This window comes from Xenopus laevis, chromosome 4L (genome assembly GCF_017654675.1).
Source record: "Xenopus laevis strain J_2021 chromosome 4L, Xenopus_laevis_v10.1, whole genome shotgun sequence".
In the NCBI taxonomy this organism is placed as follows: Eukaryota; Metazoa; Chordata; class Amphibia; order Anura; family Pipidae; genus Xenopus; species Xenopus laevis.
In genome coordinates this window covers 38,733,562-38,754,030 of record NC_054377.1, presented here as the reverse complement: position 1 = coordinate 38,754,030, position 20,469 = coordinate 38,733,562, and the positions used below count along the sequence as shown (strand labels likewise).

Here is a 20,469-nt window from a genome sequence, read left to right as displayed (position 1 = left end):
GTTCAGAGGCATAGGTCTGTGGTTTCAGGGAGAATACCAGTCGACAACCATGGAAGAATGCACGAAAAAGTTGTCTATCTCCGGAAAACTTTTCTGGTAGCGCCACCTTGGGTTCGGAATACACAGGAGCGGAAGCGGAAGGTTGGGTTGGAGCTTGGGACACAGGAGGTGGAGGAGGATTAACAGGAGGAGTAAGATCATGAAGCTGAATCTGGATCTGTTGATAACCTCCTTGCAGGTCCCGTACTGCTTTAGTAAGAGATGTGATTTGCTGAACGAGGGCATCAAAAGGCTGAGAGGCTTGATCACCGCCAGACTCCATATTGGCGAAGTGATACTATCAGGCTCCGTAATGGGTCCGACGAAATAATAGCCTCCCCTATGCCTCTCACTGGAACTTAGAGCCTGGGTGGAGACAGGAATAAGTCCAGATGAAGAGTAACAGAGGTGCCGGTAATAGATGTTGGATAGGCACTTGTAAAAAGTCTAGTCGAGGTAGCCAAACAGGGATAAGCGGAAACGTAGTCAAGCCAGGCGTGGGTCAGGAATGGAATCAGCGGTACCAGGGGAAATCCAAGAGAAGAGTCAAAAACAGGCCAATAATCAGGAAACCAGTGGATCAGCAATGTGGAATTCAAAAACGCTTAGTGTCAGAGGCAAGATCACTTCGCAGTGACGTGCAGGCCTCGGCGTCCTTTTACGCACCGTGCGCATGCGTCAAAACGTGCGCGTCAAAGACGTGGGCGCGCCCGCGAACCTCCGTCCGCGCACGCGCGCACAACTCGACGCAACCGCGCCGGTGCGCACACACGCCGCGATCTCTTGCCGGGGCGCAAGCCAGTACCAAGGGACTGACAGATCCTTCCATAGTATCCTTTCATTTGTAAATAAGCCTATTCAGTGTCACTGAAACAGAACAGAAAATCTGTTGCAGTGTCAAAGGGTCGGGTTCATGCAGGTTCGCGGGGCTGGGTGGCTTTGAGGGGCACTATTGCAGGTGCAGCATATACTTGATACTGACACATTCCTATGAATTTTATAGGAACATGTTGGTATCGCTTTAAGGACTGGCACACACTCCAAAGAAATGTTATTTTACAGTGGTACCAAGTTAAAGTATTGAAGGAAATGTGCAAAAATATTGCCTTAATAAATCAATTCTTGATTTATCAAGACTTGATAAATTACATGCAAACTATGACCTGTATATGAAAGCCACCATAATTATCTTGCTCCTCTGAAAAAATATGTACATATGTTGATATAATTAGAGCAAAAGTCAAGGGAACAATCAAGTCTAGGGGGCTGAGATTCAGCATAGTTTTAGCTTAGTTTTCTTTTTTTAAACTGTTCAAGTCTTGTCATAGCTTACTATAGAAACCCTTAATACTAGCATACTGTTCGATTTACTCAGTGTTTTATCACACTAAACGAGATCCCAAGTCTATTTCAATTCGTTTTATTTGAAGGCACTGTTTAATTTTACCCACATCAGGGTAATGTAAATTATAATTTGTATTATTCATCTACAGTTTAAACCAAGTTGTATTGAAACTACAACTTGGGCCAGGGCTCTGTCTGAATGCCCCCACCACTACACAGCTTTTCCTACCACTAGTTAGCCCTGAGGCTAGGAAGGAAGTCGTACTTTGCCACTTCTCTCATTTCCTCAGGTCTGTCCATACTCCTTTCTCTCAAACAATGGACTACATTTAATTTTTTGAAGGGATTCTGATTTGTAACTAATATTTACAGAAGAATTTTACAGTTGTATTTCTCTGCCTGGATATCTTCAAACAGACAAGACCAAGATATACTGTATCATAGGAGCTTCTATTTTCTGTCTTTGATATTTTTTTCTTGCTCGCCTTATTGAGCATTTACTAATGACTTTTGTATGCCTGCCCCATTCATCCATGATAAATGGATGCAGTGCCCACAGCTGCAGCCACTGGTCAATTAATAAATGCTTATGTAAAATATTTAGAGCACGGACATGCATATGTAATATTAAAAGCACTATAAGGAGCAATTTTTGCTACAGTTCTTATCACTTATAGAAACCAGCAGGTAGCATATACTGGTCACCTGTTTAAAACCAAACATCTCAATGGTTGCTCTGGGTTTCAGGGTTTGCACCTGGGAAAATTCTTCTACATTGTTTTGCAGTCAGAATTAGGCATGTATAGAATATGAACAGACTCTTTCAGTGGCAATTAAATTACAAAGATATTTAGTTACTGAAAAGTTATATGTTAATTTATTTTGTTGGAAATCCCCTTTAAATAGTTTGTGCTATTGAGAAATAAAAGTTTATATCTTAAGTTGGCCACACACAAACTGATAAAATTTGCCAACGGGGCCCCTCCTATCCAAGTCTGCATTGGTCTATGCATGGGGCTCTTGGGGGCTTTGAAGAAAATCTTCTAAATATATGTTAGATATATATTGGGAATGTTTAAAGATCCTGTTGGATGAGGTCTGCATTGGTGAGTTTATGCAGGCCTTGCCCAACCGGCATCTGTCACCCGCACCTGACCCTAACTGGCCCCCTCCCAACCCATGCCAACCCCGCAAAGCACCTCTATTTATAGACCTGCCCCATCTCTTACATCACAAAGGGGATGGTGCGGGTCTGACACTCCATGTGCCAAGGCTTTTATATGCATCAGTCTAATCTTGTACAGTAGTGTTTAAGCACCACACCAACATACCTTTACTACATAGTTTTTCCTTCACATAGTAGTAGTGTGGACACTGTTCAAATGAAGTATTGCGTCTGTTTGACAAAGGTATGTCTTAAATGTATGTCTCTAACCATAGTAGGCTTTCTAATTTTTCCCAGGCAGATATTGCTTATGATTTCCCAGCCTAGGTTCAGGCTTGGGCATACGGGAATCATGAAGTCCATTGATTTGTTGGCGAACCTTGTGCAGTCTTAGAATATATTTGCCAAGTAGGAGGATATCAGCATTTCTGTTGAGGGTGGGTACCCGATCAGCTATAACTTTCAAGTGAGGGTGGTGAGAGGCGGCTGAAGCAGTAGGGATATTTTCACTGTTAGTTGGAATCTGGTTGCACTCAAGAGTAGGCAATGGTATTTCTATACTGCCATTCAGAGGAGCTACTGTGAGACCACTGGCTCTCCTTTCTGAGACTTCTGTAGTGCCAGCACATGTGCCCAGGGTGTAGGGAAGGGCTTCTCTCTATTTTTAACTGCATTAGGATTTTGTATACAATCTCCTAGCTCTTTCAGGTTGTCCCATGCTCCAAACTAATTTTTGAAAAGGATTTTTCATGCAGTCCTTTTCCACAGACTTCAGTACATGTAGCGGATACTGGGGTGGGAGGTGTGTCTGATCTGTGCTCTTCCCACCTTTTTTGTCACAGGAGAGTTATCCGAGGACACTGAGGAACTGTTTTGGAGTGCTTGTACATGATCATCACTGTTGAATTCTATGCACTTAAAGGGCACCAATCATAAGTAAAATCATTTCCTAAGTAAATACACTATGTGAAAGTTCAAGAAATCCGATTTTTAAAACAGTTAGAATTGTTTGTATAATGTAAATCATCAGCTCACTATACCTTCTGCAAGATCTCCCGTATCTCCACTGCAGTTCTAGCTGAGGCAGGTATCTTGGATTTCACTGGCTCCTCCTACCTATATCTTCCCAGCCAACTGCAGCTCTGAAATCTCGCACATGCTCAGTTGAAATTCCTTGTTGCTTATCAACCCTTCTAAGCTATTTTCAAATCAGAGCCAATCCTCTGTGTTAGCTGCTGTACAGTAGTGCTGCCACCTGCTGGAAGTTAGTGTGTGCCCTTCATTTGCATAAAAACATCACCAGCAGGGGAAAAGATAGGGAAATCTCCTGATACTTCTAGTGGGGGAGTTTACTAAAACAAGGCATTCTGGGTAGAATACTCAAAGCATTGTTACAATCTGAGCATGCTCCTGAAATTTGCATATTATAGTCTCTGTTATAGTCTCAGTATGGCCTCCCTCAGTGAAAGAACTCATTTGACAAAGTAACGGATTTTTTAAAACCTGACGTTTTTTTCAAAAAACTATATATGTAGTTTAAACATGTTTAGGTTGTACTGTTCAGATTGTTAATATGTTTGATTTTGGCTGTGATAGGTGCCCTTTAATAGTAGCCTTACAGTCTTTTGCAAGATGCTCTGTAGAGGCACAGCATTTAAAGCAGTTTTTACTTGAAGCCAATACATTTCCTGAGCAGGTGTGGTTTATATAAGGGGCATTGACAATTTGGGTTTTGAATTTTGTTGCTTTGATAAGTCTTTCTGGGGACTGTAGTGGGTGTAGACAGAACATCAGTCTTTTTTTACTGGATCTCTGCGTTCTCTTAGTGTAGCGCATGGACTTGTGGACTTTGGAGAAGCTGGACCAAAAAGGCTGAATTCACTATAGGAGAAACTTGGGTCATTCCTTTATGTCTGCAATTCTTTTGATGAACTCACAGAAGTAGGAAAAGGGAGGAAATTAAAGGGGTTGTTCACCTTCAAACAACTAGTTGGTTTCAGATAGATCACCAGAAATAACGACTTTTTCCAATGACGGTTTTTCTAATATTGAAGTGTAAAGTGTAATTTCTCTCCTTCTGAAGCAGCTCTGGGAGGGGGGGTCGCCGATCCTGTAAACTGTTCTAAATTGATACATTTAGTTGATACATTTCTTATCTTTGTCCCTGCTAAGCTGAATCTCTGGGTTTCATTACAGGCAGCTGTTAGAATTGATACAATTGTTGCTAATACTCCTGCTGGCGAGAAATGTATCAACTAAATGTTGCAAAATTGTAACAGTTTAGAGTCTGCGCCTGAATTACTGAGCTGCCAGACTCAAACACCAGAGACACGAACATTCAACTTTACACTTAGATTTTGGAAAAAACGTAAAAAATAAATAATGGAAAGTAATCGAAAAAAGTCGTTATTTCTGCGGAACAATCTAAAAACAACTGAATTGAAAAAAGTGTTTGGAAGGTGAACAACCCCTTTAAACTTGATTCTCTTCCTTGCACTTTGACCCAAGTAATACCCATCTTTCCTGGATACTGTATGGTAGCTTGGAAACTATAGGGATGATGACAATGTTGAGGTAATTAAGACCAGGGAGATCGCCGCCAACCTTGGTGAGTTGGAGGTCGAAAATAAGGTCGTTGAGCTCCTGAAACTTTAGGTTATCCTTGCCAGATATCTTCAGGAAGTTTTGAAACCTTTTGAGTATAGCATCCTCTATTGCTTCAGGCTGCCAAAGCTACGCTCTAGTCTGTTCCAAGCAGCATTGAGTCCTTCAGCAGAATTGGCATATGAACTGCTTTCAGTTTGTTGATACGTTCAGCAGATTGGGGACTTAAGGTCCCCATAGACACAAAGATTTCTCTTGCCAAATGACCGATTTTAGTGAAGTCCGACGAATACTTTGAAATTATCGTGCAGTTAGTGGGATTCGAACGATCGAACATCTTATGATTTTTCGGCCGACATCTGTCAGGAAATTGATCGGCCAGGTTAAAAAATCTTTGTCGGTCCCAGTGCAATCTATGTTTGCAGGGCCAAGCAGGCAGCTACCCTTTGTTTTCCTGGCAAATTGGTCTTTTTAGTTGATTCGTACGATCGTACAATCGCTCCGAGATAATCGTGGTCCCACGATGACGATCGCATCTTTTAAAAATCTCAACATCTATGGCCAGCTTTAGGCACCTGATAAGCAGATCAAGTTCTTCTGTAGCTGTGATGTTCAGTTCACTAATCGTGGCCTTAAAGGTGGATTTCCAGCCTCTGTAATTATCAGGTTTATCATCAAACTTAGTTAGGCCTATCTTAGTGAGTTCTCTGCAAAGCATGTATTTAGGAAACTTTGACAAATCTGCGTTTCCAGACCTTTGTCTAAAGGTGGAACAGATTTGGAAACAAAGGCTGGTGCATAAGCCTTCAACTTTGACACTGGCTCAGATTGCATGGATGTGTCGGTTTGCAGCTGAGGAGCTGTGTGGTTGATTCAAGGTAACAATTTGTTTCCATAGTAGGGGAGATTATCTGTTGTTTCCATGCCGGAGCTCTTAGCTTTCTGTAGTGCTGTGGCGTAATGAGCTGCAGCAAAATTAGGAACATTGTCTTTAGGACCGGTACATGCAGTATATGGTCGAGTGATGCGGTCAAGGTGAAACATCTGAGGCAGGGCCGGAACTAGGGGTAGGCAGAGTAGGCGCTTGCCTAGGGCGCAATCACAGAGGGGCGCGCTTTTCAGAAATATAATTTTGTTTTTAATGCTGGTTTTATTTAGCTTTTAATAGAAACATTGATTTATTGTGAGGGACAGCCACCTTCCTTCTAAATTAAGCTCTTCCTGTTCTGCCTTAAGCGCTTGTGCGCATCCGCTCCCCCCTCTCCTGGCTGTCACTTATGCAATGCTCACTGATTGGTGCACGCATTCTTAAGGCATTCAAGCGGCTGGCGGGAGAAGCAGCAGGAATTAGCGCGTTGGTGTGGCACATACTAAAAGGGGTTGATGACCAGCATAGAAACGTATTGCAACTTGTAAAGGTACTGGACATGGGGACAATCATGAATGGGGGGGGGGGAGGTGGTGAGCTGGCTATTTTCATTAATTGTAATACTGGCAGTGCATCTGATCTGATGGTAAATTTACTACACACAGACCAGACAGTGCAGTGCAGTGTCATTGTGGGTTGGTGATGTGTTCTTGTGCTGTGACTGGGACGATGGAGGGCTGTGGTGCATAGGTGTTTGGTGGGGTTACATGTGCTGTGACTGGGGGCGGGAGACTGCTGCATCATGGGTGCTGTGATTATTTTTATATAGGTTTCGCCTAATGTGCTGCCTGTAACTATTTTGACTCATATATTTTAAATAAAATACTTTAAAAAGCAAAAAAGTTAGATTTGTTCAGCAATAAATAAATGTTGTTAATAATTTGCTGTGCCTATACATCATCACCTCATTGTTGTGATGCTGGCTTCATGTGTTCTGGGCCTCAGACCTCACGTTTGTTGGTCATAGTATATAATTTACTTTCTATAGTATCTACTATGATGGTGCCTTGAGGCTGCCATGGCCTATGTGTTATATTGTCATGAATTAACTATTTGTAGGATGTAGACAGTGATATTCTGAGACAATAGTCAGTTGGTCTTCCTTTTTTGTTTTTTTTTTTAATTTAGGTTTTTGTTCAGCATCTCTCCATTTTATAATATAAGCAGCTATCTGGTTGCTAGGGACCAATTTAACCAAACAACCTGGTATTGTTTTGAGTGAGGGATTGGGAGATGAAGTAGGAGTAAAAAGTAAAAATAACATTTTATCCTCACAGAGTTGTACTGCCTTCTTAATTAAAACATTCCCTTCTTTATTTGATTTTCTTTATTAAAAACTGAAAAGGTAAATTGGTAAGGTTGGAAATGGTGATATATGAATACTGTGGGGGGGGCGCAGACTGAAGCACTTGCCTTGGGTGCCAGACTACCTTGGCCCGGCTCTGATCTGAGGGGCCTGTTGCATTACATTCAACTGAATGTCTGCAGCTTTGGTTCAAGACATAATTGGCAATGTGTTCAAGACAACCCTTTCTGTCTGTTGGACTACTACAATTTCTCTCACTCTCATTAGCCTCTTGAAAGTCTTGTTCTAAGACTTTCATCCTGGCTAGAGCTGTTCCAAGGCCTCCATTTCTGCTCTCTTGCGTGCTGCTTATGTTTCCATTTCTACTTTCCTTTGAGTGAAGGCTGCCTGAACTTTAGCTGCTTCTGCATTTTTATCGTGTTGTTTTCACACTGTTTACACTACATATAATTCACTCTACCATTTAAAATGTAATTCCTGAACCAGTAAGTTTATTTTTTTTTAGTTGTAATATTGGTGTGTAGGCACAGGACTGTATTTAGGTCCGATGCTGCATTATGCATCTGACCTAAACATGTCCCTACGTTGTGCATGCTGATGTCACGCGCCGTGTGCGCTGACGTTACACAACATATTCAGCGGAAGTGACGTCAGCATGCCATGTGTGTGACGTCACTTCGACAGTCTTCCTTGGACCCCCTGAGGTTGAGGGTGGGGAGGGTTTAAAAAAATAATAAAAAAAATAGGCACCCCGAGGGCTGCCTGGAAAATTGTGCCGCTCTAGGCACAGGCTTTTTAGTTGTTGGACAAATCATACATTTAAACAATTGTTTCAAGATAAGCTTGGTCTAATGATAACGAAAAGATCTTTTAAAAATCTTTACATCTATGGCAAGCTTTACTGCCCAGGTCCTAATTTACATAGATAAATGAACCTGAGCTCCAAAAAGCAAGTTGGCATCTAAAAACATAAATCTTTGGAAAAATATACAAAATTTCCAAAATGGGTTACAGGTGTCTTTTTTTTTCTAAGCTATCAAGGTGCAAAAGTTAGCTAACATTAGTGGTTTTTATTATTTTTTTTTAGAAATCACCTCTCAGCATAATGAGACTGCTACCTTAGACTACCTAATGTCACATCACCAAGAAAAAATCATCCTTAATATGACATCCAGGGGTCTTTTGAACAGTTTTATGGCCAGTATGTATAAGATTTAAAAAATGTGTAGCATAAAGCCTCCAAAATGAAAATGCTAAAAATTTAATAAAACCAGTCAAAACAATAATTATTGCATGTTGGTCTTACTCAATGTTTTAAATGCACAACAATCAATCTTTAATCAATAGGAATGTTGAACTGAACGAACAAAAAATTCTTGAAAAAAATGTACAAAACAAATGAAAAAATTATAGGTACGAACCTTATATTGTCGAGAGGTTTTTCAGGTATAGATATTTAGAGAATTGTTTGGTACCTTGCACTATTTATTATACCACTGACTGTGTAGGTAGTGATATTCTATATATGCAATTTGCTATTGGTTGATACTTAGTAAATGGTGATTGGTTCAACCCATAAACCATGCTATTGGTGTTTATGGAAACAACACAACAAGTATGCCTGTGTTTCAGTCTAGACTGGAGTCAAAAAAGTCAACTTCCTACTGTACTTACTACTATAGCAGGCCCAGAACAGTTGCATCCCTGATAATTACGTTATTCCTAAAAATGCATTTTCCCTTTATAATCAATAAAAGATATTAGAGAACCCAGTCTTTAATCTTTTTTTTTAAGCAAGCTTTTTGTGATGTGTTTCTGTCTCTTACAATTGGTAGGCCCTTCCTCCCCTGCTCAACTACCAGTGCAACTGTGCATGTGTGGCCCTGTGGGAATGAAAATTTGAATTGCTGAAGACTTATCTTAATGCGTTCATAAGGCATCTGGCGGTGGGGGAACTAGAGACAAAATTATCTCTGATGATTGTGTATGTGTCTCCTTTACATTATTGCATGACTGCAATATACATATATAGTATATACAATGTGGGGGAATATATATATATATATATATATATATATATATATATATATATATATATATATATATATATATATATATACATACATACATACATACATATATATATATATATATATATATATATATTTATTTGTTTTTTCTTAACCTCTCCCCTTCCAATGACTGTATTTATATTGCACCCACTAACTAGAAAAAAATCTGTACACCACCTTCAAAATAATGTTGAAATTTTTATTTTTTTTATATAGCTCTGACATGTTTAATAATATATAACACTATACATAGATTGTTATATTGGTTATTCTTTATAAAGTGCTGACATGTTTAAGCAAACTTCACATAGATTGTTTATCATTCACATCAGTATCTGCAACAGTGGATTTTACAATAAATATAATGATCATTTTATATAACACACCTAAGCTCTGGGTTCAATTTTCAGGAGAAAACCCATGCAAGAACAAGGAGACATACAGTTTACTTACAAATAGTGCCTAGTTTGGAACTAATCTGATTTTTCTGCATCTAATTGTGGTCAACAAGGATTCTGACAGTTCAGTCTTGGGCTAATAATATTGATGGTTCATTTGCAGTACATTTACCATATAGAGAGACCCAGAAATATATGAACGAGAATAAGTAATTTATGAATGAGTAATTTAAAATACATTAGTTAATGACTTTTGAAATGTAGCAGTGATTGCAGGCTACATCAATTGTAGTATGGTTAATAATCCCTGCAGAGATTTTTGGTTATATTGAATGAACTGAGCATTACAGAGCAATGTCATCAGGATGGAGAAAATCAGAGAATTTGTGCAAAATCTAGACAATATGTGATTGTGCAAGAGGGGCAGCACCTTTTAATCCTGTATTTCAATTTAATTTAAAAAGGGTTGTCAGGTTCCTGTTTTAATGAACAAAGAGGCAGACGGCTCAGGAGCCGAGACTAATTGTGTGTCACATGCATGGATTCCATAGGGAGCTCCTGACCTGCTAATATAGAACAGGTCCCAGTGTGCACAGACATAGGTCATTGTAGGTGAACAGGTCACGTTTGCCTCCAGGGTGCCAGCTGGAACGGACTTGATGAGGCAAATACTTAGTGTGAATTTGGGGCAAAAGCTGTTGATATAAGATTTGTGCTCAGTAGAATGTATGATATTATATTCCTTTCATAGGGAAACTACATTTTAAAAATACATGTACTCTAAATATGTGTATTTAAAACTTGTATTTAACTACATCCAATCAGCAGCATCATTGTTGATAGCATGCGCTTTACAGTTGTAGTTTTAATTGGCTTAGGCTGTTCAAAATGTTTGAACTATGTAATAAGTTTGGTTAAAATACATTTATGATCTATAAATGCAAGTGCATTCAAATGGATTCAAATGTTGTGCATATTGACATCATTCATTAAAGGGGATGTAAATGCATAAAAATAAAATCCAATTTTTACTTTCTTTAATGAAAACAAAATCTATCTCGAATATACTTCGATTAAAAAATGTGTACTGTTTTTATAAGAAACCTGACTTTATGCAGAGAAATTCCCCCTTCGTTTTACTTGCTCTGACTGCTGCAGATGGGAAACTTCAGACGGTCCCTAACTGCTCTGCAGGGAAACTGATCATACTTTCAAAACAGCAGGGGGAGGCCCCCACCTTACTTCACAAAATTCGAACAGTTTGTTTCCCTGTAGAGCAGCCGTCGACCATGTGGACCCAGTGTAGTCTGCATATCCTGTTTATTAATCTGTCTTGTGGTATAGGCTTCTATGACAAAAATTATTTGACTTGTACTGTTTTGATCATTTATGTCAATCCCTAAACTTAATCTCCCAACAGAAGCACAGACCACACTGAGCATGTCCATAGTCTTGGTCTTGCAAAGATGTTTAACATAGTTACAAGATGATGACCCCCTGCTTATGAAAGCATAATCATTTGTTTAATTAGACTTCTGGTGCAGTAAGTTCATGTTTATATTTAGTTTACAAAATACAGCATTTCTAGCATTATTCTAAAAAAGATACTTGTGACCAAACACACTCCTTGCCCTTCCATATAATTGTGTTAAAGCTGGCTATAGACGCAAAGGTCTGATCGTACGATTCGAGGATTTGTACGAATTTCGGACCGTGTGTAGAGACTACCGACATTTTTCGTCCGGCGGAGATCGGTTGTTTGGTCGATCGGACAGGTTAAAATATTTCTGTCGGCTGCTGATAATATCTTTGCATGTATTGCCGATCGTATGATTTTCAGAGGGAGACTGTCGCTAGCTTTGGTCAGACATAACTTTCGTAAGATTGCTGTCAGGGGCAGAACATTGGCTGATCTGTTCTTTTGTACTTTATTTGATCGGAATGGATAGAGGCAGGTTGGGAGATGGGAAAGTCAGATCGTTCGATGATTCGTACGATTGGATCTTTGCGTCTATGGCCAGCTTAAGTGCCATTGGGGAACCCTACCACAATCCTGAACGTAGCAGTATTGGTAGGGTGCCCCACAACAGGTTTTGTAAATGGTTGCTGTAGACTTGCTCCAAAAGAATCATCCACTAAAATTCCTTTTTAGGAAGTGATCTAAAAAACCTTACTTTTGAAAGTGAACTACTAATAGGCCAGTATTCACCCATTTCAACATGTGCTCAGTAAATATGGCTTGTGCCATACATACTTTTTGCCTTTGGTTTTATTATTAACATATATTTATAAAGTGCCAACCTATAAATACAGTGGGTGGGTGAATGGGGGTCGAAGTGCCCTGGGCCCCTTTGAAGATTTTTTTGTAGAGGGGCCAATGCACTCTAGTTACACCAATGCACAAGAAACCAAAAAACAGAAGTACAGGTATGGGACCTGTTATCCAGAATGCTCGGGACCTGGGGTTTTCCGGATAACGGATCTTTCCAGAATTTGGATCTTTATGCCTTAAGTCTACTAAAAATTCATTTAAACATTAAATATACCCAATAGGCTGGTTTTGCTTCCAATAAGGATTAATTATATCTTAGTTGGGATCAAGTACAAGCTACTGTTTTATTATTACAGAGAAAAAGGAAATCTTAAATTTTAAAAATTTGGATTATTTGGATAAAATGGAGTCTATGGGAGACAGCCATTCCATAATTTAGAGCTTTCTGGATATTGGGTTTCCGGATAAGGGATCCTATACCTGTATCTATTCAGCTGCACTGTACAATAAATGGGTGTATACAGCGAACATGCTGTCTAACTAGCATGTGGTTGTGCCTTTTTCTGGTCTGTAAAAAATCAACCCTTGGTTTTTTTTTACCTTATTTTAGGAGAATGGAATGAAGTGGCAGGAGGGCTGATACCTCAGTAATTTCTTCTATTTTAGATCTTAACAAAAGAGACAAATAGCTATACACATGAATCACCCCAAAAAATTTCCTGGGAAATTGGTGGAATTATTATGAATTCACAGAGCACAGCCAAATATCACTGCATGAATTAGCAAGCAGCTGTTTCTAATTTGAGTTTAGAATGGTACACAGAGGAACTTGCTTTAGTGTGCGATCCTTTCATTTATAATGAATTTTAATCACCGCTACAGGTGAGAAAAATGTAGAAACAAGCTTGTATCTTGTGCAAGAAACAAAGGCAAGCCAGATGCTAACAGATTTACAGCCTGTGATAAAAGGAATGTTTTGGTACAGTTTACATGCAATTAGGCTGCAGCTGTTTGCAATCCCTGGTCCGTGAAAAGAATCAGGGTTTAGGATCTTGTTGCCTGTTTTCCAAGGGGAGTCGAGGAAAAACAGTGATCCAACCTTGTAAGCATTTATAGTGTATTCCTGAGGCTGTTATAAATTTTTTTCTCCTTGCCACTTTATAAGCTGTGCTAACAGAACTGCTTTTCTAAATGCTCCATTGCAAAACAGAAGCAAATTCTGTTGCTGGTTAAAACTGGGTTATTCTGCAAAAATTTCTTAACTGTCCATGGGAACTGGATATCCTGTTCAATAGAATGTTTGATGCCAGTGAAAGTAATATTAAAATCATCTAATGTTTTTGGATTTTGGAGTAACAACTTAACTGTTTTTATCTGAGTTTGTTTATAAAAGGTTACTTTGCTTTGGTTTTCATCAAATATAATCAAAGTTCTATATGTTTTGCTGTGCAGGAACTTTTCTTGGCCTTCAAAGCTGTCCTAATGAAAATTATTTTTTCCTTTCGGATGACCTCGTTTGCAATAACTTCACTGTCAGGGAGAATAATTGAGGAGCCGGTACTGGAAATAGTTGAATGCTGGGATATTAAAATATTGAAGTAAAATATTTGAAGTTCTTTTAAAGCAAAATTAACCCTTTTATTGCTTTTGAATGTGTGCCCCCATTTTTAGAGTGAAATAGGTCAGGGATATCAAAGACCCCTAAGGGCCTAGAAACGCAAATGCACATTAGGCTTAAAATTGTTATACTGTTCACCCTCAAAGGCTGTTATTGCTACAATGCCTGGATTATTATATTGCTTGGCTACTTCACCAATCAAATTATACTACACACCATTTGCCTTGATGGCTACTGTAAGACCATTGTCATGTGGAACTCTATAATATACTATTAACGGGGTGGTTCACTTTTTGTATGTTATAGAATGGTCAGTTCTAAGCAACTGTTCATTATTTTTTTTTTTTTATAGTTTTTGAAATATTTGCTTTTTCTTCTGACTCTTTCCAGCTTTTAAATGAGGCTCACTGACCCCGTCTGAAAAACAAATGCTCTGTAAGGCTACAGATTTATTGTTATTGCTATTTTTTATTACTCATCTTAATATTCAGGCCTCTCCTATCTCTTATTCAAATCAGTGCATGGTTGCTAGGGTAATTGCAAGATGCGAGAGAGATGCTTACTAAAAAATTAATAACTTAAAAATCACAAATAAAAAACGAAGACCAATTACAAATTGTCTCAGAATAGCACTCTCTACGTCGTACTAAAAGTTAATTTAAAGGTGAGCAACTCCTTGTGGCACTGTACACAGATTCTATGTTTTGCAGAACTTCCGGGTGGGGGGGGGGTGAATGAGCTGTAAAATTAACTCTTTTGATCTTCCTTTGTTCCCCATCCCTTGGAAATGAACAAAAGGGTTCAGCAAGCGGGACCTGGGGCAACATCACCCAGGGCCCCCCTAGGGTTGCCACCTTGCTGGTAATTCACCAGCAATATCTGGGGCTGGTAATCTAAATTTACCAGCAATGTAGTTGCTTGATGTATTGTTTTTGTCATAAAAGGTAAATAGTGTATTTGCTAATTGCATCGTGCAATGAATTTTGTATTTTATTTTAATGGTTTTACTGCATTTTTAGTTATACTGTTGCATTTCAAGGCACATAATATGTGCTTTCCAACAATATAATTTATTTTATAGGGTAATCCTACTGTTAGAGGATTATTTAGCCTTGAGCACATGAGCACTGTTGTGTCTATTGAAACAGGCTGCTGTGGGAGCCCTGGAGCTAGCTCTGCCTCTGAACCAGGTAATAACTCCAGGGTTCTCATAATGGACTGTCAGTGGGAACACCACAGATCTGCCAATACAATCGGTGCACACATAACTTGCATGCCGAACTTTCAGCACAATTATATCTATTAGGAATTAAAGTGCAAATGCAGTTGTGTCAATTTTAATGTATTTGTGAAATTGCGTCAGGCACATCTCACCCATACTGACAGCAATTGCTCTGGAAACAAACATAGCCATTCCATTCAATGCATTTAAAACTGTACTTAGGCCAGGGGTGTCCAAACTTTTTGCAACGAGGGCCAGATTTGGTGAGGTGAAAATGTGTGGGGGCCGACCATTCAGCCTGACATTTTTTGAACCATTAACATCATTTAACTCATTTAAACAAGGAATCGCATAGCCGTAGCAGTAATATTGGAACTCTTAGAGAGCAGGGCGTCATTCGGTGCAAATACGTGTCTATTTTTAACACCTTCAGCACACAGGCAGCAGTATAGACCAAGGGGCCAGATCATTTCACTAATCATGTGCCCAAATATTACTGCTACGGCTAGGCGATTCCTGATTGCACTATGCAGACAGGCCGCATTATTATTAATTTCATGATTGAGGCTGAGGGCCGGAGTACATTTGAAAATGGGCCACATTTGGCCCCCGGGCCTGAATTTGGACATGCCTGATTTAGGCCATTTCGGTGCAGTAAGAAAAAACAAACAATTTACTTTTTACTGCTGCACTGCAAGTTGGACTGATATCACCCCCTCCCTTTACCCCCCCCCCAGTAGCCCATTAGCAGAACAATGGAAGGTATCTAGATAACATCTCTCTGACACCTGCATTGCTATAAATGCTTCCATGCCTAGTGGTAGATATGAGAACATACTCAATAGTAAAAATCCAAATCCAGCTAACCTAAGGGTATAACTACACAGGCGACTTTGATGCGTTTCTGGCAGATCCAACGCATGCTGCTTCTGCATCCGACAGTCCTGTCAGATGAGCGCTGCGACAACATCTGACATTGCTATTGCTTCAAAGTCACTTGTGTATTTCTACCCTGTGGCTTGACTTCTTCAGTTACACTGAGTAGGAGAAACAATAGTTTGTCTGAAAGCAGTTCCATTGTGAATTGCTGGCTTTTTCTGAAAGCACATGATCAGGCAAAATGACATGAGATGACTGCCTACACATCAATATTACAACTACATTTGCTGGTTCAGGAATACCATTTGAAAATTGTAGAAGAATTATTTGCAATATACACAGTATAATTTAGTGATAAAAACGTCACCATAAAAAACTCCTTATTCTCCGGCGGCTCCCATATTACACAATCTACTATTCATCTCGGGTCTCCAAGCCCCCATATTTAAGTTGTGGACATGCCAAAACAAATGGGCAATAGGCCAACTGTACTCACCTTCGTACCTGTATACCTCTCACCAGCTTATAGAAAAATATGCACACAGAAATGCTACCCACTGAACCACTATGCTGCCATTAGTATATACTCCTACAGTATATTATGAATATTATTATTTTAAGGCTAAACTGGCACTGCATCTACATACATTATCATATGTGTATGACGTGTGCTGAAGATTTAGCTGTTTTAGTAATTGCATTGCCATTTCAAGGAACATTTGTTTGTGCTGTTGTTCATCACTAAATGTAGCTTTATGGTTTTATGAACCTTTTTCTGAAGAAGCTGTGGCCTTATTTCACAAATGCACTGGGAATGGTCATTAATCGCCTTTTTGCTTTCATATTACAGATGGTGATGACGACCCACAATTCTCCTGGGTGCCTTCATCTCCCTCCAGCAAAGACGTTGCTTCACCTACTCCGATAATAGGGGATGGATGTGATCTCGGCATAGGAGAGGAAGAAGGGGGATCTGGGTTGCCATATCCATGCCAGTTTTGTGACAAGTCTTTTAGTCGCCTGAGCTACCTGAAAAGACACGAGCAAATCCACAGTGACAAGTTACCTTTTAAGTGTACCTATTGCAGTCGCCTTTTTAAACACAAGAGAAGTAGGGACCGCCACATTAAACTCCACACAGGAGATAAAAAGTATCATTGTCATGAATGTGAGGCAGCCTTCTCCCGCAGTGACCACCTGAAAATTCACTTAAAAACACACAGTTCTAGCAAGCCGTTTAAATGCACAGTGTGTAAGCGTGGATTCTCCTCAACTAGCTCACTGCAGAGTCACATGCAGGCTCATAGAAAAAACAAGGAATATATGACAAAATCAGACAAAGAGATGAAAAAGGACGACTTCATGTGTGATTACTGTGAAGAGACATTTAGCCAGACTGAAGAGCTAGAGAAGCATGTGATGACACGCCATCCACAGCTCTCAGAAAAGGCAGATCTGCAGTGTATTCATTGCCCTGAAGTATTTGCAGATGAAAGCTCTTTGCTTACTCATATTGACCAAGTCCATGCAAACAAAAAACATAAGTGCCCTATGTGCCCAGAGCAGTTTTCTTCAGTAGAAGAAGTTTATTGTCATCTTGATAGCCACAGACAGCCTGACTCAAGTAACCACAGCATTAGTCCTGATCCAGTTCTAGGTAGTGTGGCGTCAATGAGCAGTGCAACCCCTGATTCAAGTGCTTCATTGGAACGAGCTTCCACTCCAGATTCTACTCTCAAGCCTATAAGAGGACATAAACAAACAGGGTCTTTGGAAAGAGAAGAAGGACAGAACTGGCCTAAAATTGCCTACAGCTGCCCTTACTGTTCAAAACGAGACTTTAACAGTTTGGCAGTTCTTGAAATTCATTTGAAAACAATCCATGTGGATAAACCTCAGCAAAACCATACATGTCAGATATGTCTGGATTCCTTGCCTACTTTGTATAACCTAAATGAGCATGTCAGAAAGGTACATAAGAACCATGCATACCCAATGGTGCAGTTTAGCAACATAACCGCATTTCACTGTAACTATTGCCCAGAGATGTTTGCTGACATAAACAGCCTCCAGGAGCATATAAGAATTACACATTGTGGCCCAAATGCAACACCACAGGAAGGCAATAATGCTTTCTTTTGTAACCAGTGTTCTATGGGATTTCTTACAGAGTCTTCCTTGACTGAGCATATTCAACAAACACATTGCAATGTAGGAAGCTCAAAACTGGAGTCCCCTGTCATCCAGCCAACACAGTCTTTCATGGAAGTTTATTCATGCCCTTACTGTACAAACTCCCCCATATTTGGCTCCATACTAAAGCTTACAAAACACATTAAAGAAAACCACAAGAACATTCCATTGGCAAATCATAAGAAGTCAAAATCTGAACAAAGTCCAGTCTCCTCAGATGTTGAAGTTTCTTCTCCAAAAAGGCAAAGGTTGTGTGCCAGTCTTAACTCTGTGTCCAATGGAGAGTATCCATGTAATCAGTGTGATCTAAAATTCTCCAATTTTGATACATTTCAGACACATTTAAAGTCTCATTTGGAACTGCTCTTAAGAAAACAGTCCTGCCCTCAGTGTAAAGAGGACTTTGATTCTCAGGAGTCTCTCTTACAACATCTTACTATACACTACATGACAACATCAACACACTATGTGTGTGAAAGCTGTGACAAACAGTTTTCTTCAGTGGATGATCTGCAAAAGCATTTACTAGACATGCATACTTTTGTGTTATATCATTGCACACTCTGCCAAGAAGTCTTTGATTCCAAGGTTTCCATCCAAGTGCATCTGGCAGTAAAACACAGCAATGAGAAGAAAATGTATCGTTGTACAGCATGTAACTGGGATTTCAGAAGAGAGGTAGACTTACAGCTTCATGTAAAGCATAGCCACTTGGGAAACCCAAGCAAATCACACAAGTGCATCTTCTGTGGGGAAACGTTCAGCACAGAAGTAGAGCTTCAGTGCCACATAACAACTCACAGTAAGAAATACAATTGCAAGTTTTGTAGCAAAGCTTTCCATGCTATTATTTTACTGGAGAAACACCTGCGCGAGAAGCACTGTGTCTTTGACACTAATAATCAAAATGGTACAGCCAATGGAATGGTGCCTTCAAATAAAAAGTCAGAGTCTGTGGAAGCACAGAGTGGGCTGATGAAAAATCCAGATGTTACTAACAGTCATGATGCCAGCGAAGATGATGTAGAAGCTTCTGAGCCTATGTATGGTTGCGATATCTGTGGAGCAGCCTATACAATGGAAGTTCTACTGCAAAACCATCGCTTAAGAGACCATAATATCAGGCCAGGGGAAGATGATGGTTCAAGGAAGAAAGCAGAATTCATCAAGGGTACTCACAAATGCAACATCTGCTCAAGAACATTTTTCTCAGAAAATGGGCTCAGAGAACACATGCAAACACACAGAGGTCCTGCAAAGCATTATATGTGTCCCATTTGCGGGGAACGGTTTCCCTCCCTTTTAACGCTAACTGAGCACAAAGTTACTCACAGCAAAAGCTTGGACACAGGGACATGTAGGATCTGCAAAATGCCTCTTCAAAGTGAAGAAGAATTTATTGAGCACTGTCAGATGCATCCAGACCTTAGAAATTCCCTTACTGGATTTCGCTGTGTTGTGTGTATGCAGACTGTTACTTCCACTTTGGAGCTTAAAATTCATGGTACATTCCATATGCAGAAACTGGCTGGGAATTCTGCTGCCTCCTCTCCTAATGGTCAGACTTTGCAGAAGATGTATAAATGTGCTATTTGCTTAAAAGAGTTTAGGAACAAGCAGGATCTGGTAAAGCTAGATGTCAATGGTTTGCCATATGGCCTGTGTGCTGGGTGCTTGAGTAGATCCACCAATGGACAACCATCAAACCCTACACCACAAGAAGCTTGTGATCGTCTGTGTACTAGTCTAAGGTGCTCTGAGTGTAGTGTCAAATTTGAAAGTACAGAAGACCTGGAAACTCATATTCAGATTGATCACAGAGACCTGGCACATGATGGTAGTGGACAAAGAAAAGTTGCTCAGTCCTCTCCAGTCCCTAGAGTAAGTCAACTTATTAACTCTTGAAGATAAGAAATTGTTTAACTGAGATATAATGACTGATAAGTAAAGATAGTGTTTTTATTTTTTTAACTTGATATTCACTGCATTTTAACTGCTACTTTTTTTTTTAGAATAACTCTGCTACATATTTTTTCTTCACTTTTCGGTTTTCATTTTCTCCGATTATTCTTTGAATGCCACTCTGTCGGTTGGGTGGTTAGCTTATCTTATGGCATAGTATTGACAGATATGAAATTTTTATCAGCAGGAATGTTGGGGGTTTTGTTTCGAAAATTAAAAGCTGTAGTATGCCAGTTCATAAGCACACATCGGCTTAATGTACTGTTACAGAAGGCACTTACAGGGCAAAAAAATCCTTCCACCTATATTCTATTAAACAAGACTGGGAGGGTCAATGATAACAAATTTATCAATGGTAGGGCTTTTACTCAAAAAAAAAAATCAAAAACCTCTAACTGAGCCTTTTGAGTGTGTATATATAGAGAGAGAGAGGGAGAGAGAGAGAACAGAATGTCACACACCCTAAA

General features: G+C 39.6%; 1 protein-coding gene across 5 annotated transcripts in view; it reads left to right on the top strand.

Annotated features, from left to right (window-relative positions):
• The window catches only part of znf423.L (zinc finger protein 423 L homeolog), a 275,238-nt gene that overhangs the window by 127,499 nt on the left and 127,270 nt on the right, over window positions 1-20,469 (top strand). For 4 of the 5 annotated variants that reach the window (NM_001166439.1, XM_018256371.2, XM_018256373.2 and 1 more), the window contains 1 exon segment: window positions 16,698-19,921. In NM_001166439.1, the coding sequence (NP_001159911.1) occupies window positions 16,698-19,921 (3,224 nt within the window). 5 annotated transcript variants of the gene reach the window in all.